Raw genomic sequence first — 22578 nt, forward strand, 5'->3', positions numbered from 1 at the left:
CAGCTTTCATCAGTCATCATTCACGTTTAAAAAGGTTTTGGTGATGCATCTGTCTACAAGTTATCCACAGTTCTGTAATTAATCCAGTAATTGTAACATAAACTGGACATCAAAGGTATTATTACTTTGGTCTATTATCATTTCCTCTTTGAGGAAAGTAAGTATTCATTGGCACCTCTCCAGGAAAACTAACACAAAAGATACATCATTCTGCCAAGCAATTGCAAAACTTATAATTTCTAAAATTATAAACCTCTTTAGATTCCTCAGCCTCATAAATTTTATTTCATGTTCAGAGCTGAATTAAATGAAAAACAGTCATTTAAGTTCTAATCATCTGTGTTGCACCAGTCTACTCAAACACATTAATGTTATTGTCTACAGAAACTGATTTGTATTTCACAGGGAAAATATTCTGAGAACAATAAATCAAATCAAAAATTCAAATAGCCTCCTCAAAACATGAATTTATTGTTCCTTCTACTTGTGGGTATGAGAAAGGCAGGTACAAAAAATATCTCTCAATTAAAGTCTTGCAATCATTATACCAAAGTGATAGTATAAGCCAGGTGTACACACAATCTCAGAATTTAGTAGGCTGGTGGAGAAACATCACAGGTTTGAGAAGAGCCTGGTCTGTATAGCAAGACTTTGTCTCAAAAATAATGTCATGAAAGTTCACTGTACTGTGCCCAAGTAGATGATGCCACACCTGTATACATACAGACAGCACTCATCGGACTCAATGGGCCACAAAAAAGGGGGGGGGAAGGAGAAGTATTTAGTGAATCTTCAGATGATTTGAAGGGATTTGGCATATGATTGTGATGCATTGTATACCTGTGTGAAATTTTCCAAGGAAGAAGTTCATAGCTAGTTTAGAAACGGTAGCACCTGTTTTCATTCAGTGTCTAGACTCAAGTAAGTCAGGGGAATGCAGTAAAGAAAATCCAAGGCTTCTGAAGTTGAAGTGGAGCTACTAATTATATTTATAAATCTTCTTGTACCACCCTCTTTTCAAGAACCAAAGAACAAAGCATCACTGCGGCAGTGAATCTCAGCTCTGGACAGCCTGGCAGGCAGCTGAATTTGAAAGACTAAAGACTAAGACAGCTCAAACTAAGGCACCAGCCAAGGACAATACAGGCGGTAAACCTTAAACCCCTACCCAGATCTAGACAATGGACCAAACACTCTCCACAGTAGAGTGGAGAGTGGGATATGACTTTCTCACATACTCTGGTGCCTCACCTTTGACCATGTCCCCTGGAGGGGGAGACCTGGTGGCACTCAGAGGAAGGACAGCAGGTTACCAAGAAGAGACTTGATACCCTATGAGCATATACAGGGGGAGGTAATCCCCCTCAGGAACAGTCATAGGGGAGGGGAATAAGGGGAAAATGGGAGGGAGGGAAGAATGGGAGGATACAAGGGAGGGGATAACCATTGAGATGTAACAAGAATAAATTAATAAAGGAGAAAAAAAGACTAAGACAACATATCAGTTGTCTTAATTACTTTTCTTTTGCGGTGACAAAATGCCATGGCCAAAGCAACTTAAAAAGCATTTAATTGGAGGCTTGTGATTCTAGATGGTCCCTGATCATCATGGCAGGGACCATGGAAACAAGGATACAGGCATAACCTTGGAGCAGTAGCTGAGAGCTTATGTTTGACCCACAAGTATGAGGCAGAACAAGAGCTAAATGAGGACAGAATGGTCTTTTAAAACCCCAAAGCCCATCTCCAGTGAAACACCTCCTCCAACAAGGCCACACCACCTACCTTTCCCCAACAGTTCCATCATAAATTTGAGCCTATGGAGGCCATTTGTACACAAATCACCATATTAGTATAGTGGATGATGGTCCCCCTAAAGTCAATTCCTCCTCAATTCTCCAAACTTTCTCCCCCAATTCCCTAATTTCCATGTTTTCCGTTCATGAATCACCCTCCCAATCTGCCTCATTCTCCAAACAACACCTAACTAGTTCAATGTAAAATGCCATATCTGTGTTTTCCAAAGACGCTGACTCTTAGAACGGAAAGGAGAATTTGGCTACAATGGAAGATTTGAGCTTAAAAGTGTAGAGACCTAGATTGATTCCAGAAATAAACTGGTAGTGATTAACCAAGTTACTTTGTGTCTTTAATCTGCAACTGACACATTTTTAAAAACAATAATACATAATTCAAATAATGTTGTGAGAATTAAAATAGATAATAAGTATAAATGAATACATTCAATGTCTGTTGCACTAAACTTTCATCAAGAACAATGATAATGACGATGATGGTGATGGTAATAATGACAATGATGGTGATAATGATGGTGATAATGATAGTAATAATGATGGTGATAATGATGATGGCGACAATGAAGATACTAATGACAGTGGCAATGGTGATGATGATAACAACTATGACCATAAGGAGTTAGGAGGGTGAAACTAACATACTCAAGGTGATTTTCATTTTCCACAGAGAGTCACTCAACCTCCTGAAGTAGCCATCGGGTTGTACATTCATTTTAATCACAAGACCACATCTGCCTCCAAGAAATTGAAAAAAAATGCTCTGATTTGTGTCCAAGAAGAATCAAGAAATGGTTTCCAGCTTCGTTACCTGTGGATTTGCTGCAGCTTAAAGTGGAAAATTCTTAGCATGGTCAGCATCACACTCATTCTGGACTGTGCTCTCTAACCTCTACAGGCGGTAAACCCCTACCCAGATCTAGCTAATGGACAGAACATTCTCCACAGTAGAGTGGAGAGTGGGATATTACTTTCTCACATACTCTGGTGCCTCACCTTTGACCATGTCCCCTGGAGGGGAAGACCTGGTGGCAATCAGAGAAAGGACAGCAGGTTACCAAGAAGAGACTTGATACCCTATGAGCATATACAGGGGGAGGTAATCCCCCTCAGGAACAGTCATAGGGGAGGGGAATAAGGGGAAAATGGGAGGGAGGGAAGAATGGGAGGATACAAGGGAGGGGATAACCATTGAGATGTAACAAGAATAAATTAATAAAGGAGAAAAAAACAGTTACTACTGTTTTTCAAGAAGGTGTCTAGCGACTTAGAATATTCTACCCATGTTCTAGACACCAGAAATTAACTGTGATTAAAAACAATTTTAAGGCATTAAAAAACAATTTTAACAGCCATGGAACTTTCTCTTCGGAATCATTTCTCAGTTCTTCAAATCCTGACTTTGGCTAAATAGTTAATGTTCTGAGGAACCAAGAAAATTCTTCTGCCTTCTCCACAGCTTCTTCATGGCTGCAATCACTTCTTTATTTCTCAGGGTATAAATGGCAGGATTCAACATGGGGGTGACCATTGTGTATAGCACAGAAACCGCCTTGTCCATGGGGAATGTCCTAAAAGGCCTGGCGTAGATGTAGATGCAAGGCACAAAAATTATAGTCACCACAGCAATATGAGAGGCACAGGTAGACAGGGCCTTGCTGCGACCCTCCCTTGAGTGACTTCGGAGCATCACAAGCAGTGCTGTGTAGGAGCCCAGCAGCACCAGAAAGCACATGAGAGTGACCAGGCCATTGTTAGACACCATCAGAAGCTCTAAGACAAAGGTATCAGTGCAGGCCAATTTGATCAGCTGAGGCACATCACAGTAAAAGTTATCCAGCTTGTCAGGACCACAAAATGGTAAGTGGATAGTCAGTCCAACTTGTACAATGGAGTGTATAAACCCTCCCATCCATGAGGCTGCCATGAAAAGCCCACAGACTGTCTGATTCATAATAAGTGTGTAGCGCAGGGGCTGGGAAATGGCAATGTAACGGTCATAGGCCATGACAGTCAGCAGGAATATCTTGATGCCTCCAATGAAGTGGAAAAAGAACAGCTGTGTCAGGCACGCGCCGAAGGAAATAGTGGGGCTGCGTGAGAGCAAGTCAACCAGCATCCTGGGAGCAGTGATGGAAGAATAGCAGAAGTCCAAGAATGAAAGGTTGCCTAAGAGAAAATACATAGTTGTGTGCAAGCGTGGGTCAGAGGCCACTATGGCTACAATAAAAAGATTGCCAGTGACAGTCAAAAGATACACCGCTGAGAAGACAATGAAGAAGAGGAGCCGAAGCTCTAGTACCTGAGAGAGGCCCAGAAGGACGAACGTTGCCACCTGGGAGTGGTTCGAGGGATGCATCTCCCTGGCACAACCCAGTAAACGAGCCTGACCAAAAAAAAAAAAAAAAATGGGCATAGTCATGAAAGGAGCTACAAATTTCACTGAAATAATTCTCTCTGTCCCTTCTGAACAAATATCTGCGATTTTGTTTAGCATAAAATATTATAAATGGGGCTGGAGAGATGGTTCAGCAGTTAAGAGCAGTAGTTGCTCTTCCAGAGGTCCTGAGCTCAATTCCCAGAAACTACATGGTGGCTCGCAACCATCTGTAGTGGGGTCTGATGACCTCTTCTGGGGCTTATGAAGACAGAGCACTCATGTACATAAAATGCATAGATAAATCTTCCAAAATACTATAATCGATGATTCAATAATTAAAAATACTTCCACTAATGATGATGACTTGAGTTAAATTCCCAAAATCCACATAGTAGAGGTGGGGAGAAGACTTCAATATATGCTTAAGTTTTTAATAGTATTATAACTGATTCAATAGAACACCAAGCACACCATCATTAAGCATCTCTGTCCAAACTCCAAAGGACTGAAATTTAGGAGAACACTGACAATATTCCTGGCTTTGTCAAACTGAAAGTAGTATGGTTTTGATTTAGAAAACCTGATGAAACCTCATGTGCCAAATAATGTCCATGGGATGACATACTTATCATTAATATTCACAAACAGAAAAAAACCAAAGCTGCTACCATGGCCAGAAATAAACATTTGCTTGCCTTCTATGCATTTACCTTTTGTTTAAACAACCTTACCACAGAAAACCATAAGAAACCATTTCATGACTTGAATGCTCCTATTTAAATGTGATTTTTTGTTTTGATTATTTAAAATATATAGGCTTTTTTCTCTTAAAGATGATACAAATTTCACTAAAATAATTCTCTCTGCCTCTTCAAAACAAACATCTGCTATTTTATTTAACAAAAATATTGTAAATGGGGCCTTGAAATCTGGGAGGAATGAAGGGCAAGTAAGTCTAAGAGCAAAGAAATCACACATGACAAACATTTAAGACATCATTCTTAATTTTTTGAAAATTCCATCTTTCATTTGAAAGATTTTATTATACAAAAAGTTCCACAGGATATAGGGCTGGAGAGATGGGCTGGGCTTAAGAATGTTAGCTTCTCATGCAGAGGATCCATGTTTTATCCTAACACCAATACAACCACTTACAACCCTTCTTAATCCCAGTTCCAGGTGATTGATGCCCTCTTCTGACTGCCTCAGGGACAAGGCCTGTGTATGGTACATAGACACACTTGCAGACAAAACATTCATATCCATAAAATAAAATTTAAAAATCTAATAATTGATTTTAAGTTCTTCAAGTCAAAAATGTAGAGGAAAATAAATATTTGGTCTAAAATGGGAAAATAAATAATATTTAAAGAATTTAACTTTATTTTGTAATTGTATAAAACGGGGAAAGCATAAAAAGCAGAATTTTAATATGAAGACGTTTTTACTATAACCATTTGTTCTATGAGCATTGTTAGGTTAGTGCATATACAGACTCTATCTCCAACACCTTTCTTGAAATAGCTTCTATTTTATCAAGAAGTCCTATTAATCAACTGTAGGTTTTTTAAATAAACTCTTGCAACTTAATGGAAAAAAAATGAAATGAAAGTATGCTAAAGTTTTAGGTAAGATAGCAAGATATAAAACAACACTCCTCCACTTTATAAAGACAGCAAAGAACCATTGTTTTCTCTATAATTAGACTTCTGTAATGGAAGAAAGTTTCTTATCTTGGGCCTTTATGAAGCCCAGAGAAACTACTGGAAGTGAGAAAATACAAGGGGATGTAACTACAATATTAAATGCCCTTCAACAAGTTTAAGAATGCATGTTAATTTCAAGGATATTACATAAGGAATAACTTTTACTCATATGTGATACAGGAAGAGAAGGCTGTAATTGAAACTTTAGAATCATCTAAATGCTAAATTACCCCAAACCGTTAAGACAGTAAGAATGTTCCTATACAATTAAGCATTTTTAAAGGAACTAGGATGCATAACATTTAAATTACTTTTGCAATTAATTTCCTCATATCACTTAACAGAAATGCAAAATGTCACTTCAGCTTAATTTTAATTTTAAATATGGATTTTCCGTGGTGTATTTCTTTGTTCTTTAGTCATTAAAATTGTATATATTAATCACCTTCTACTTATTAAGCACTGTACCTAATGATAAGAATTTAGAAAGCATAAGAATCAAATGCCTTGCTAAGCTGGGTATCTTAGTCACTGTTCTGTTGTTCTGAAAGGACATCATGACCAAGGCAACTTATTTTTAAAAGCATTTAATGGGAGACTTGCTTATCATTTCAGAGGTTAATCCACTATCATCATAGCAGGGGCTTGGCGGCACCTACAACACTAGAACAGGAGCTGAGAGCTACATCCTGATCTGCTTGCAGCAGACAAAGAACAAGACTCTGGGCCTGAGCATGAGCTCTTAAACCATCAAAGCCCACTCCCAGAGGCACACCTCCTCCAACAAGGCCACACCTCCTAATCCGTCGAAACCAGTCCATTCCTTGGTAAGTAAGCATCCAAATATATGAGCCTATAAGGGCCCTTCTCATTCAAACCACCACACTTGGCATTGTGCTGCACACCTGTCCTCCCAGTACTTGAGAACATGCCACAAAAAGATAATGAGATGAAAGAAAGCCTGAAGTACAAAGTCAACCCATGCTACACAGTAAGCCAAAAGAAAAAGTGAAGGATTATCATGACTCCAAATGTGTAATGCTCTACACGGGACTGGCCAAGAACTGGCCCTTGAGTACCAATCTAGTTCTGTCCCACTACCCAGAACATACTTCACACTGCACACCAGCCTTCTTGAGTTCTCAGAACTTGACATTCTCCATACTTGATTTGTTTTCTATGTTTCTTTACTAAGCTCTAGGTGTCTTTGTTTTAATTTGATAGAATGGTTTAAGTATACAAATAACTTTGAGATTTCAAATATAAGATTCAGTACTCTGGGCTAGAGATATGGCTCACTGGTGAAGAGCACTGACTGCTCTTCCAAAGTTCCTGAGTTCAGTTCCCAGAAACCACATAGTGGCTCACAACCATCTATAATGTGATCTAATGCCCTCTTCTGGCCTGCAGGCATACATGCAGGCAGAGCACTATATACATAATAAATAAATAAATAAATAAATAAATAAGTTCAATATTCTAGCAGCTTGAAAGTCAATGTTCAATTTAAGAATAAAATTCAGTAAACTGAAAATCAGTAATCAGTCAAAAAAGAAAGTCATTAGGGCAAACAATTCCCCAAATATTTGAACAGAAATTTAGCAAGTATGCGTAAGATCATGAAGAAAACAACAAACTCATAAATTTTTTAATTCAAAAGATAATGAATAAAGGCTATTGAATTCATAATCAACCTTGACATTGTCAAAACATCAGTTCTTCTCAATTTAATCTATAAGTCTGATGCAATCCCAATCAATATCCCAACATGCTATATGGTTTATATGGAGAAATAGCTCATGCTTGATATCTAAAAATATTTAAGGAAAACAAAACTGGAAGACAGATATTGCACAGTGTTGGGTCTCACTATGGTTTTAAAATGCTGTTACATCAACAAAGAAAGATGAGTAGGTCAATAGACTAGAAAAGACAGAACAGCAGTATAACACACATTCTCCAGCTTGCATCAGATGTTCCCTAAGTTAGACCATGCTACATCTAAGAATACAAAGTATCAAATCAAGAAGACTATAATAGCACTGTGTGGCTTTACACTACAAAGAATTAATCTACAAGTCAATAGTGAAAAAATATTCAGTTCAAATATTTAAAAATTAAATAATATATTCCTCACTGACACACAGTTCAAAGAGGACAAAAAGAAGTCTATTTTTAGTAAGCATAACATCTTAAAAGGTAAATATAGCTTGTCAAAATTTATTCATTAAAGGCAATGTTCAGAAGTAAATTGAAGCATTAAATACATAGGTTTTAAAAATAAGAAAATTCCTGGTCAATAAACTAAATTTCCACCTCAATAGAGAAAGACTCGAAATGTAAACTTAAATAAACTAGTGAACTGCATCTTAAATATTTACCATAAATGAGTGTAATTAAATTTTTTAAAAAGAGAGAAAATAAGTGAAATTCAAACTGATTCTTTGGAAAGATAAGTCACTAATTTAAAAAAAAAAAAGGAAGAATAAGTACTATTGAAATTAATAGGCTTAACAAGATTCAAAGTAATTCCTACCAGTCACAGAACTACCAAGTGAAATTACCATAGAACCACACAAATAAGTAAATAAATAACCTTACTAGATCAAATAATTGTAGGCCCAAAGGACAAAGCATGAATAGTTACACTACCAGACCTCATAATACACTCCAGCACTATGAGTCAGCATTAGTATAATGAGCTATTGGAATAAATACAGGCATGCAAGACCAGGATAGTGAAGACTAGAAGGAAGCCCACACATGGAAACTCAAGTCCTCACAACAGCACCGTAGGCCATGGATAAAGATAGTCTTTCTGAGGGGGAAAAGGAGCATACCAAGCCTTAACATTAACTAAATACGGTTAACAAGCTTCTTGGGAAATATTAATTTACATAGGAATTAGACAAAATAGAAGTCAGAGTTTCCCTTCTGCATAGTTAAGATCCCACTGTTGAACTGCAGGCTTCTGCATCTGTGAGCCTGGCTTCCTCTATTTTTAAAAAGCAGGTCATCCTCTGAGTGCCACCAAGTCTCCCCCTCCAGGGGACATGGTCAAAGGTGAGGCACCAGAGTATGTGAAAAAGTAATATCCCACTCTCCACTCTACTGTGGAGAGTGTTCTGTCCATTGTCTAGATCTGGGTAGGGGTTTAAGGTTTACCGCCTATATTGACAGCAGGTTACCAAGAAGAGACTTGATACCCTATGAACATATACAGGGGGAGGTAATTCCCCTCAGGAACAGTCATAGGGGAGGGGAATAAGGGGAAAATGGGAGGGAGGGAAGAATGGGAGGATACAAGGGATGGGATAACCATTGAGATGTAATAAGAATAAATTAATAAAGGAGAAAAAAATGAAAAAAAAAAGCAGGTCATCCTGAATGAGGTAAACCCAGACCCAAAAATAACACACATCATGTATATTCACTTATAAGCAGATATTAGCCAAATACTACAGGATAACCACACAGACCTAAAGAAGCTAAATAACAAGAAGGACCCTAGGGAGAATGCTTAACTCTCATTCAGAAGGGCAAAAAGAATAGGCACCGGAAGCAGTTGAAGAGAAGGAACAGAAGGAAGCGAACAGGAAGGAAGCCTACCAAGAGGTCCTCTGAAGGGCTCCACCCAGCAAGAGATCAAAGCAGATGCTGAGACTCACAGCCAAACTTTGGGGTGGAGCATGGCGAGTCTTGGGGCATAGAAGGACCTGGAGGGGAAAGGAGCTCCACTTGGAGAGCAGTGGAGCCAGTAAATCTGGGCAGAAGAGGGGGGGGGTGTGCTGCAGAGACTGATGCTCCAACCAAGGACCATGCATGGTGAGGACCTAGTCCCCCTGACCAGATGTAGTAGACAGGCAGCACAGTCTCCTTGTGGGTCCGGTAATATGAGGAGCAGGGGTTACCTCTGACATGGATTCTGGTGTCCACTGGTTGATCACTTACCCCTGGCATTCCGGCGACAAAGAAGGGGGTGCAGGCAGTCCAGATGAGATTTCATAGGCTTGGGTCAAATGATAGGGGAGGAAGGCTCCCCTTTTCTGAGGACTAGGGAAGGAAGGGATTCACATGTGAAAGAGAGAGGGAGGGTGGGACCTAACAGGAGGTGACAAGGGAGGAGGCTACAATCAATTAGGATGTAAAGTGAACAAATTAAAAAAAAGGAAAGGAAAAGAAAAGCAGGTCTGACTTTTCCTTTGAGAAATGACCATCACTGGTACCTGCTTAGAAGCAAGTTCTGCTTCTCTCACCTAGAGTCCCAATAGGTTGTCCTCCCCTCTGTCCCACTTTCCTGGTTAGTGAAGACTTTCATGGGACATGCCCCTTGGGCTAGTGTCCAGATATAAGTGAGTATATACCATTTGACTCTTTCTGCTTCTGGCTTAACTCACTCATTATGATCATTTCTAGTTCAATCCAATCGTCCACAAATTTTGGGAATTCCTTGTTTTTAACAGCTGAGTAGTATTCTATAGTGTAAATGTACCAAGGACAATATGTGCAGTAAACTTCTAACCCCTACTCAGATGTAACCAATGGACAGGACATTCTCCACAGTTGAGTGGAGAATGGGCACTGACTTTCACACGAACTCTGGTGCCCCATATTTGACCATGTCCCCTGGAGGGGAGGCTTGGTGGCATGCAGAGGAAGGATACAGGCTACCAAGAAGAGACTTGATACCCTATGAGCATATACAGGGGGAGGAGGTCCCCCTCAGCAACAGTCATAGGGGAGGGGAGTAGGAGAAAAGCAGGAGAGAGGGAGGAATGGGAGGATACAAGGGATGTGATAACAATTGAGATGTAATATGAATAAATTATATATCAAGACCACCCATGGATGGACAATACCATGAAAATACCATCTGCCCTAGGCAAATCACAGCATGCTTCTACTTATGATGGAACCTCCTAGAACAGAAGCTTGGTTTTCTGTGCCCATTAAAGAGATTTTCCTTCTATTCTGAGTGCTGATGGAGTTCTTCTTGGGGAACTCCCCTTAGCATTTTAGTAAATTGTCACAGGAAACTCCCCATGCAGCATAGAGGCAGTTCCTTGTCTCTCTCCAGTTACAAACATCAAACTAAAGTAGATAAAGACCTGCATGTAGGACTTGAAACTCTAAAACTACTACAGGAAAACAGCATAAAACAATGTACCAGGCAAGGACTTTTTCTGGAAAAGATGCCAAAACCACGAGAGGAAAAAATAGACAAAATGAGTTTATGCCAAATGAAAATCTTCCCAGCAATGGAATGGAAACAAGAAACAGCCTCAGACACAGGGGAAACACTTGTGAGCTGTTCATCTGATGAGGCAACGGGTTACTATATAAAACATAGAGTGAATTATGAAATCTAATAATGAAAAGAAATAATAACCTAAATAAAAATGAATCAATAGTCTGAGAGCCCACCCCTGACACTATTAGTGATACTCTTTAGTATCTATAATAATAGTATAATAAAGTTATACTTGCAGACACGAGCCTAACATAATTGTCATCTGAGAGGCTTCACCTAGCAGCCGAAGGAAAGAGATGCAGAACCCACAGGAAAACATTAGACAGAATTCAGGGAATCTTGTGGAAAGAGGGGAGGAAAGATTGAAGGAGCCAGAGAAGTCAAGGACACTACAAGAAAACCTACAGAATCAACTAAGCAGGACCCATAGGGGCTCACAGAGACTGAACTGCCAATCAGAGAGCATGCATGGGAAGGACCTAGGCCCCCTACATATATGTAACAAATGTACGGCTTGCTCTTCAGGAGCAGGGGCTGTCTTTGTCTCTACTGTCTGCCTTTGGGTCCCTTTCCCCTAACAATCTATCCTTAATAGAAGATGTGCCTAGTCCTACTACAACTTGATATCCTAAGAAGGATTGCTATCCTTGGGAGGCCTCCCCTACTTTGAAGAGAAAGAGGGGAGGGCTAAGGGGAGGGGAGGTGAGAGAGTCTGAAAGGAGAGGAGAAAGTGAAAGCAGTGATTGAGATGTGAAGTATATAAATTAATTAATGGGGTGAGGGGAAGAAATAAGGTCAGTTCACTGAAAAATTAATACTTCAGAATATAAAAAGTATGCAGCATCTTGCCACATTATATCAGAAAACAGGTTTCTACCAATGAATGCTCTGACAATTCCAATGTCTGACACTGACATTGCCAAGTGTGTACAGTACACAGTGTAGAAGAGCATACATTTTCTGTATCAGATTTTGCCATCTGCCTCCCCTCATCTTCCTGAGGTGAAATGCTCTGTAAATCTCTCTAGAAGTTTCCTTTCCCTCCTCTCATACTCTTCTGTGCCACATTCAGATCACAGCACTTCAATTTACTGTCTGTGTTCATTTCATGTACCCATTCAATAATTCCTCCATTTCTAAAATATCATTCTAATGAAGGTCTTCTCTGATGTGGGCTAAGTGAATTACAGATTCTTTGAGTATGATTTTTTTTGACACCAAGAAATTACTTTTCTTGGCTAACTATGTCAGCCTAAAAATTGAGGAATTAAATGCAGTCAGTTCACATAAACTGTCAAGGAACAATGTATTTCATTTACTGTATATTTTTAATCACCTACAAAAGTCATAGCAATTTTGTTTCAAACTGATTGACAAATTACGTCATTTAATGCATGAGATTTTAAAAATTCACAGTCTCAAATATCATCAAACATCGTCTGCTATTCCGCCAGCCTGTAACATCTTAAATGCAGACTGTCATTTCCAAATCAGAAAAATCTACATGACACATAAAAGACATCAAAAATTATTAAAGGGATAGGTTTGTGAGCGCTTGGCATTGGTGGCTAGGCACAAAACGAGTAGCTCCTCTTCCTGTGGCCCTCTCCAATCCTGTCACCCTGTGCATAATGACTCTTACTTCATCACTCTGGAGATGAATTGTAAGAGTCCAAATGGAGACCAACACTATGTGCATTTATAGTGTCTTATACTAGTAAACTGTTAAATGAAATTCATTCTTGCACATTTGAATTAACCTGCATGATTCCCAGAAGAGCAGATTTGATTTTTGGAATCTTTGGCCTCCTTGGATGGCTGTTCTGGAATGTGACAAGATGAGAAAGACTGGTTTCTCTTCAATCCCAGCTCCGCTCTTCAATGAAGGGTCTCCATTTTCTCAGTCTGCACTTCTATTTGTGTACTGAGCCTTTTCCTCCTGCACTACTGACCTGAAAACAGCAATTTCTGCTATCTTATAACTTAGGCACAGAAGGACACATACTGTGCCACCTTTTAGCCTTGGGAACACTACTTTGAAGGAAGTCCTGGGAGTAACATCTGGAACAGGAGAGGGTCCCATGTATTAGATGCAGAGTTGGAATTGGTGAGGGATAGAAGGATGCACAAGTGAACTTTGACGGAGTGCTGTGAGGCCTCGTCTTAGGAGCAGAGATGGTTAAAGGAGTCCCCTGAGTAGAAATGACACAGCCTGCAACACCGAACACCTCCAGCGCAAGTGGTCTCCAGCCATTCCAGAGAAAACATTTAAGGGAATATTTAAAGAATAACGAAATGGCAGACGAATGCAGGCAATTGGCAATTAGAAATATGGGGAAACTTTGGACTTGTGAAAGACAATGAGAATGTACTGAGGTTCTTTCTGTCTAATAGAGCAACATTTAGCCAGGTATCAGAATACACAGTGGTAAGAAGTGTACTCTGTTCAATAAAACATAATAGAAAAATAGTAAAGGTAATAGAATGCCATTATGTTATATAGAGTTAACCAGGCATAGACAAACACTATGTGCCTTCACTTACCTGTGGAATCAATAGCAATCGAACTCAGAGAGAGTAGGATAGTAACAATAAATCAGAGTGTAGAAGAACGGATAGAGATGGTCAGAGTTTACTAAGTTTCCATTTGACAGGAAGAATAAACTTGTGAGATCCACTGCACAGCATTGTAACTATACTGATTCATTACACATACACACCATAGCATAAATAAGTGTGATTGTACTTTGTCAATTTACATGAAAGCATTAACCAAGTAAATTTTAAAATGAGGTTTCTCTATTGTGTTGGCCATGTTTCAAGAGTCCCATTAGCTTCACGTGGCTAGAGTGCAATTGTGTTGACCAGTGCAAACATGGGACACTTCCATCACGACAGGAAGTGATCCTGAAGTGATCGCACTGCACGTTGTCACACTCTACCACCACCACACTGCAAGTTCTCACACTCTACAACCACCACACTGCACACTCTCACACTCTATCACCACCACACTGCACATGCTCATTCTCCACCAGCACAGGTTAGTCAGGTCACAATGGTATGACATCACCATTATTCTTCATCATTGTCTTCTTCACACTGAACAAAACATAGGCAAGGGCTGCATATGACTTTGTGCCAGATGACAAACACTTGTAAAATCAGCCACGAGCCTTGAAGTACCAGTCACAGGACAGGACCGGTTGTCTGGGATACCAGAGAATGCACTTGTTCACAGCCTAACAAAAGCCTCTTCCTGTGGAAGCCATGTCACAAAACTTGAATTCTAGTTCTGGCTTTGCACTAAAATGTTTGTGGCTCTAGGCAATTTATTTAATCTCTGTCTCTTTAGTTTTTCCCTTATGTGAAATAAGAATCATAGCAAGTTGCCCAATTTGTCTCACTCAGCTGTCTTGAGTATCAAATAATGCCAAATCTGTAAAATGTAAAGACACTGAGTTTTTCTTTCCTCTGCCTACCAATGGTGTCTAAGCTTTGAAAGCCGTGGCATGATATTGCTGTTAACAAATAACAAATATAAATGTGCTGGGCCACACTTATAGCTATCCCAAATGTGTGTGTGTGTGTGTGTGTGTGTGTGTGTGTGTGTGTGTGTGTGTGTGTGTGTTAAAAATACAAATTTATGTTTATATAAATATACAGGCTGAGTGATGAAGAACCTGAAAAGGGAATTTCACAAAAGCCAACTCAGTGTTATATATAAGACTGAAATCGGACAGGAAGGGCTTACTGCTTCAATCTCTAGATTCGGTAGAGCATCACTGTGTGTAATCTGTCATCTTTTTAGAAATGTGAATGTAGAGCTTAGATTTGAACTGACTTGTCCTTAGCATACCTTTCTATGTGTAATCCTGTACACACATGTGTGAATTATCTATTTCTTTTAGTTCAGTGAGCATTCCCTTCTCTCAATACTCTGTAGAGAATACTTGCCACCAAAGGAGTAATACCACTGAGCATAGCAGTGCACACCTGGAATCCATCACTTGCAAGCCTGAGAGTGGGGTTAGAGAGTCTCAATATCCCTCAAGGCTGTCCACTAACATTAAGATAGCCTATGTTAAAGTAATAGTGTAGTAATAATCATCATCATCATCATCATCACCATCATCATCATCATAATCATAATCATAATCATAATCATGCCTCCACATTCTTTCCCTTTTTAGATCACATTTTATGTGAAAAGGTAAGGATGCAATCACTTTTGTAAATAAGTTAGTACTAAGAATTTAATAATTGCTAAATATCTGTACAAGCTTATAGATACAATGCTACCAGGTAAGAAGTCACTTCTACTTGAGCACAGTGGACTTTCTGTTTCCTTTACCTCAGGTCCTCTATAGCTGTCAGCCTTGGGTTCTGAATGACCATGGAATTTGCTGACTCTTAAAGGTATGTCTCACAGTGATGTTTACACTGCCTTGAAGACAAGACTATGTGTTAAGAATGTGGCTCTAGAGACCATTAGTAGTGGGCATCTGGGCAAGCATTCCTAACTATCCTGCAGATTGACTCTGCAAAGTGTGGGCACTGAAATCCACCTTGTAGTTTTCAAAACTGTAAAGTGAAAATAACATTTGCTCTGTAGGGGTTAATCATGAGATTATGTACTATATACAAAGCATTTAGCCCGTTGCCTAGATTAGCTGCCTAGAGTGTAAGCATGTGCGTGGTTAAACCTAGTTATTTGGAAAGGCTAGTTAGTCGTCAAAAACAGAGCAGGGAAGAGCTGGTGAGTTTCAGTTTCAAAGAGAAGAGAGATTAAGAAAATGTGCAGCCATGGAAAATATGCAGGAATACAGCCGAAACATCTGCCTTGCAATAGGAATCTGAACAAGAGAGTGTGGGAATAAGAAGATAAAGGGCAAATTGTGTTCCAGCTAAATGTTAGGATAAGATGTCCCTAGTCTAAATGAAGATTTTGGAAAAAGAAGTCAGAGAATCAAAGCTCAGCTTTAGTGTCACCTACCTGGGGCATTTGAATATTCAATTTAAGTCATGATTTAAAAGAAGCAAGCTGTGGCTGGGCAGCAGTGGCACCGGCTTTTCATACCAGCACACAGGAGGCACAGTTTTCAAAACTACAGGGCCAGCCTGGTCTACAGAGTGAGTTCCAGGACAGCCACTTCTACGCAGAGAAGCCCTGTCTCAAAAATAAATAAATTTTTAAAAATTAGCTAACCACATCACAGATACTTAAATCTATTTTAGTAAATAAATATGCATTCCTACTTGACAGGGTACCATGTAATTTTAATCTTACTCTTCATTCTGAAAATAGGTGAACACACACACACACACACACACACACACACACACACACACACACACACACGAGTATTATGAAGTTGTTCAGTATGGCAACCAGAGAAGTGCAAAGACATAATCTTTAAAGAAATTTAGTAGCACAGTCTGAACTTCATGCTGCAGTGTGCTCTTCCAGTGGATAAGTCACAGGTTCAAACCCTCCAAATGGATGAAAAAGACTTATGAAATCTGTTAAGCAGCTGTAGTTCACTCACCTGCAGCTTCCCATATGATATCACTGTAGAAATTGGTGACTCATAAATTTGGATCAAAAGATTGCAGAAGGCCCTCAAGAGGGCTTTGGAACTTAAAGGTCTATTGCAAAGGGATTATTGGCAAGGCAGAAGCAAATGCGAGCTGTGAGGCATGAAAACTTTTCGTGCTATCCTCAGCTAAGAGTCACTAGGGACGACATCAGGAACAAGGGCAGGGAAGAGCAGTGACCCACATGAATGGTCCCTGGAGGATAAATTAGCTACTCTCCAGCATCTGCATATCACAGCTCTATAATTCAAGACTAAAACGTTCAATTTTTTCCAAAATTCTTTTGTTTGTATGTTTCTTTCATGTTTCATTCTAACCCCACCAGCTCACTACTTAATACAAGCAAATAAATAAAAGGAAAGGAAAGGAGTCTACTTACTTACTGCAGATACACCTAAATCTGCCTTCACTTTCCTGTTTGCTGTGGGTCAAGCCTGGTCCTCACATATGTTCAGTGGATGCTCTACCGCTGAACTCCACTCTGCACACTAGAACGGTTTTTACACCATTATCCCTGTTGGACATTTCTTAAATCATCTAGATAACTGATGGAACTCAGTGCATGTTAATAAAGGGAATTTTCTGCTGCAAGAAACAGTCGAGCATGCTGATGTCTTAGAAACATCTCTCAGAAATAGACAAAAAATCAGTAGAATGTTTGTTATATATTTATTGAAGTGTATTTTTATCATACAGTTGTCATGAGTAAAAGTTATCCACTTTATGTGATTATTAGTTGTTTAGCAAGGTTCTACTTTTACTGTGCATTTTAATTGTTATTAAAGATGAAATTTTATTTTGTCTTTAAACTTTCTCCATAACTTTCCAGTTGTTATTGTCTTCTTCATTAATATGTGGTTTATTTACTAAGACCTGTAGTTCTGAAAGCCAGGCATGATGGTGCACAGCTATAATCCCAACATTTAGATGCAGAGACAGGAATTAAAGGCCACTCCAGGTTACATATGTGAGGACCAGGTCAGCCAGATTTACATACCAAAGGTCTTTCCCAAACTGCCAATAAAAGAAAGAAAATTTTCCAGCCTCAGTGGTGCATGCCTATAATCCCAGCACTCAGGGTGCCAGAAGCAGGTGGATCGCTGTGTTTTGAGACTAGCCTGGTATACAAAGCAAGTCAGGACAGCCAAGGCTACACAGAGAAATGCTGTCTCAGAAAAAGAAACTAATTCTGTTTACATATACTATCATGGTTTACATATGACATGGTCCCCATAGGCTTGGGGCCAGACTGATGGTGTTAATGTAAGTTATTATTTGAAGAGGTTATAGAAACTTTAGGTCAGACCTACCAAAAAGAAGGATGTAACTGAGGCATGATTTTTGTGGGCTTTTCTTATCCTGGCTTCACCTCTCCTTTCCCTCTTTCTCCCCTCCTTCTTTCCTTTACCCACCACTGATGTGAAGAACATCTTCTATCAAATTGTTCAGCCACCATGATGTTTTGCTCATGGCCATAGGCCCCAGAAATCATGGGCTGGAACCTCTTGAGCTCTAGTAACTTACCCATTGTAAGCTGTTTTTCTTATGTATTTTACTCATAGCTATGCAAAGATAACACATACCTCAGCCCCTTCCTCTATGTTTGCTTCTTGATAAACATGATTTAGCAGCTTTTTTCCATTACGCTATCCAACCCTGGTGTTCTGCCACACCATAATTCCAAGAACAGCACAGGAGCTGAGCACAGACTCCCACCTCAGGAACCATGAGCCAAAATAAACCTTTCCCTGTAGGCTTCCTGCAGTGCTTTATCCAGACAAAGGAAGGCTAAGGAAGGCTAACATGGATGCTCTTCTGGCTCTTTGTCATTTCCTTTTACATAACCATTTTGTATATTCACTTAATGATTACCATGAGATGATAATATCCCAAATGTACATTAAATTGATTAAAGGAACAGAAATTGTACTGTCAAAAACATGAAAACACTATATTCCTATATAATTATTCTCTCCCTTTTAAAAGAAACATTTCACAAATTATATCCTTTTATGTTCTGTGCCAAATAGGGTAAATTTATAATTCTTCTCATGCATATGTCTTTAAATATTTTACATAATAAAAAGTGTATTTATAAAATACAGTATATTGAGTTCTGGCTTTGACATAAACCGGGGAAACTGAGGCGGAACATAGATCCCAGATCTGGCTGGTGACCCTGCAGACTTTCTCTGAGGGCAACCTTCCAGGCCAGAACGGATTGTTTCTGGAAATGGCTTCCACTGATGGTGGCAAGCATTTAAAAAAGGGGGAAAGAAGAAAAAAGAAACTCTCTCTCTCTCTCTCTCTCTCTCTCTCTCTCTCTCTCTCTCTCTCTCTCTCTCTCTCTCTCTCTCTCTTACACTTTATGATGAAGTAAGGCAGACTCCAGAAGGTAGGGTTCAACAAACTTCTTCCAAGTTTCTCTTACTTTATACATTCATATATACGTGTGTGTGTGTGTGTGTGTGTGTGTGTGTGTGTGTGTGTGTGTGTGTGTGTGTGTCTTGGTGGCTGGATGGAACAAACTCGGAAGACCAGATTCCAACCCCAACCAGCTATTGTACATATGCATATATACTTTGGTGGATGGAATAAACTCCAAAGAACAAGTTCCAACAACTTTATTATTTCTTCCACAGCTTATATACCCCAGCAAGATCTTTCCAGCAATACAAAAATCACAATGTGGTTACATTCTATTTTCTTTAAGTGTTTAAGTGAAGGATTACAAAGAGTGTAAGTAAGAAAAACATGTTCCTCAATACCTTCATATGATCAATGTTTTACTATTATGAATGAGAAACAAAAATCAAAAACAAGTTATTTCAAGAACCCATATACATGTGTAACTAAGCAACTTGTTAGTTATTAACAGAGATAAGCAAGCAAGGTCATTTCTCAGCCAGCTTTTCTTTACTGGCAGGCTGCAATTTGTGGTTTTGTGGTTACAAAGAAAGAATCAATTATCTTAAAAAGTAATCTTTGGATATTGTCTTTGCTCACCAACATCAAAAAGTCCCTAGCTTTGCTAATAAGAGTGTACTTTCTCTTAACTTCAAACAGTTTCCTAAGATTTTCTACATCAGAACCAATAGCAAAAACAACTTTACCTAACTTTGCTAAATAATCTGTTTCCCAAAGACTTTTTATGTCAGAGCCACTAGCAAAAACATCTTTACTCAACCTTATTGAACTATCTTTTTCCAAATTCTTTCTAAGGGCCATTGTTAGCAATCTACATCTGCAGGCTCTTTTCAAGGTTGGTAATTTAATCATTAATCTGCTCCAGCAGCAGTTGAAAGAAATCAAGCATTATTCTTGCATATAGCAATGATATTGCCCAGTGAGGGGCTTGAAGTCCCCTTTTTAGTGCTCACACAATTCATATATTAAGAGGTTATAAGGACTGCAAGGGTAACAAGCAGAGCTATGCTCCATAACAGCATGAAGTCCTCAGGACATGTAGTTCTCTAGGATATGCCTTGGGAAGACACACCCATCATGGGTTTGCTAACTGATGGACCATATTCCATGAGTTCTAGAGCTGTTTTACTGCTGTTCCTCCTGAATGACCCCCCCCCCAATAACAGCAAAACTAGATTTCATAGTTATCTACAGAGCTACCTCCCTGGAAATCCTGTGTTTATCCTTTAGCTTTGATTTAACATCTAATCTCTTTCGTGCCACACCAGCCTTTCTTAGAAGATATATGAGTCTTGGCAGCAAATGCTTCAGTTTTTGTTTGTCTGGAAATAATTCAAATCAATTTGGTTGGTTGGTTGGTTTCAGCTTGTATTTTGCTGAAGGTTTTCTTGACTGCATAGAGCCAAGACAGAGAGAGACAGAAAAACAGACAGAGAGAGAGAGAGAGAGAGAGAGAGAGAGAGAGAGAGAGAGAGAGAGAGAGAGAGAGAGAGAGAATAAAAAGGAATAGAAAAGGAGGATGTGGAGGTAGAGGAGAGTTGGAAAATAGGTACGAGGGAAAAAATGTTTCTAAACCAGCAGAAATCACTGTCCTTGGAGATTGCATATTCAGACTTTTTTGTCTTACTTTAATCCAAATTGCAAGCATGTTAGTGTACACAGGTAACTCCAGTGCTTAGGAGACTATAGCATCGCCAGCTCTAGGCTAGCTTAGAGAGGAAGAGGCCATAGATTTCAGTTTTCTTTCTTTCTTTCTTTTTTTAAGTTAGTTTTTGAAGTTGAGCCATTGGAAGCTTTAAGTACAGTAAAAAAAAAAAAAAAGACAGGTCTACCCTTGCTTTAGTCCAGACTTAGCTGTACTAATGTCATCTTTCTGACTTCTGATTACACTGATTGTTCAAAATTACCTCCGCCCTATTCCCTGGATGGATGGATCTGGCACAGCTAGCAGATCACTACAGACACATCACAGGATCTCCCCTTCCAGTTTCCCAGCAGTCACTATTCTCACAGTCTGTGGGGCTTTACCCTGCTCACTGGTATTCACTCACACCTTGGGAAGGTGCATGCAGCTCCTCTTCTGCTCAGTTCCTCCAGTCTCTAATACTATGCACTAAATATTCAAAGATCCTTTGCTTACTTAAATTACGGTATCTTCCTGCTTTGTACTTGGGATTCCCTTCCCTGAGTTGTGTTCTGGAAAGTGTGTATAAGTGGAAAGCCAGGATACTACTAAGTCTCACTTCATTTGTTTGGAATAGGAAAAACAAATATTGGGACAATATTCACTTATCAGCAAGAGGAGATGGGTATCCCTTGAGAGAGAAACATGACAAAAAAAGAATAAACCCTAGGTAAATTATAGACAAACAAACACATAAATAGGTGATATATAGATAGATAGATGATTGAATTCATAAGCAGCACACACTAACTGATGGGTTAGAAAAGAAAGAACATGAAGTTGGGTGGGTAAGGAAGAAGGTAGCTATGAAAGGACAATACAGGCTGTAAACTTCAAACCCCTACCCAGATCTAGCCAATGGACAGGACATTCTCCACAGTTGAGTGGAGAGTGGGGTCTGACTTTCACACGAACTCTGGTGCCTCAATTTGACCACATCCCTTGGATGGGGAGACCTGGTGGCACTCAGAGGAAGGACAGCAGGTTACCAAGAAAAGACTTGATACCCTATGAGCATATACAGGGGAAGGAAGTCCCCCTCAGTCACAGTCGTAGGGGAGGGGAGTAAGGGGGAAATGAGAGGGAGGGAGGAATGGGAGGATACAAGGGATGAGATAACCATTGAGATGTAATAAGAATGAATTAATAAAATAAAATTTTAAATTTAAAAAAAAAGAAAGGAGGTTAGAGAGTAGAGAATATGATCAAAATACACTGGACACAGTTCTTGTCTTAAAGATTTAATTTTTAAAAATGATTTTAAAAAGATGAAAAAATATGTAAAAGAAAACTTTGTTTACTAAAAATAATTGCAATTGTTTGTCATAATCATGAGTATTATGTGACATTATGGGGGTCTTTTGATTCTTGTCTTCTTGAAGAATGAATTCACTCAAGACATAGATGGTTTGAGCTCATGTTTATTTGGCAAAGGGACAGAAGCAAAGCTGAGGAAGGTGAGCTCTCCTGAGATCGACTGGGCTTAAGAGGCACAGCCGTGTAGGTAAACTAAGGTAAGCTCCCAGAGATTGGAGCGAGCTGCCCCAAAGCAGGAAGCACAGCCTTGTGTGTAGACTAAGCAAAGCCAGCAGTTTGGGGAGTGAACGGAGTGCTCCGCCCCAAGGTGGGGGAGCAGCAGAGTGGGCTCTGTGTTGTGGGTTGTCAAGAAATATTTAAGGAATTTTTGAGGAGGGGTAAGAGCATTAAGGGGATGAGTT

General features: G+C 39.4%; 1 protein-coding gene across 1 annotated transcript; it reads right to left on the minus strand.

The window, feature by feature from the left end:
- Nucleotides 1–3228: 3228 nt before the first annotated feature.
- On the minus strand, nt 3229–4173 carry OR4D5 (olfactory receptor family 4 subfamily D member 5; the record flags this gene model as incomplete). The annotated part of the gene is made up of 1 exon (XM_084783287.1): nt 3229–4173. One exon carries the CDS (start codon nt 4171–4173, stop codon nt 3229–3231), a length of 945 nt encoding a protein of 314 aa, XP_084639413.1.
- Between the last annotated feature and the right edge of the window lie 18405 nt (nt 4174–22578).

This window comes from Acomys minous (genome assembly GCF_964271855.1).
Source record: "Acomys minous genome assembly, chromosome: 5".
Lineage (NCBI taxonomy): Eukaryota > Metazoa > Chordata > Mammalia > Rodentia > Muridae > Acomys > Acomys minous.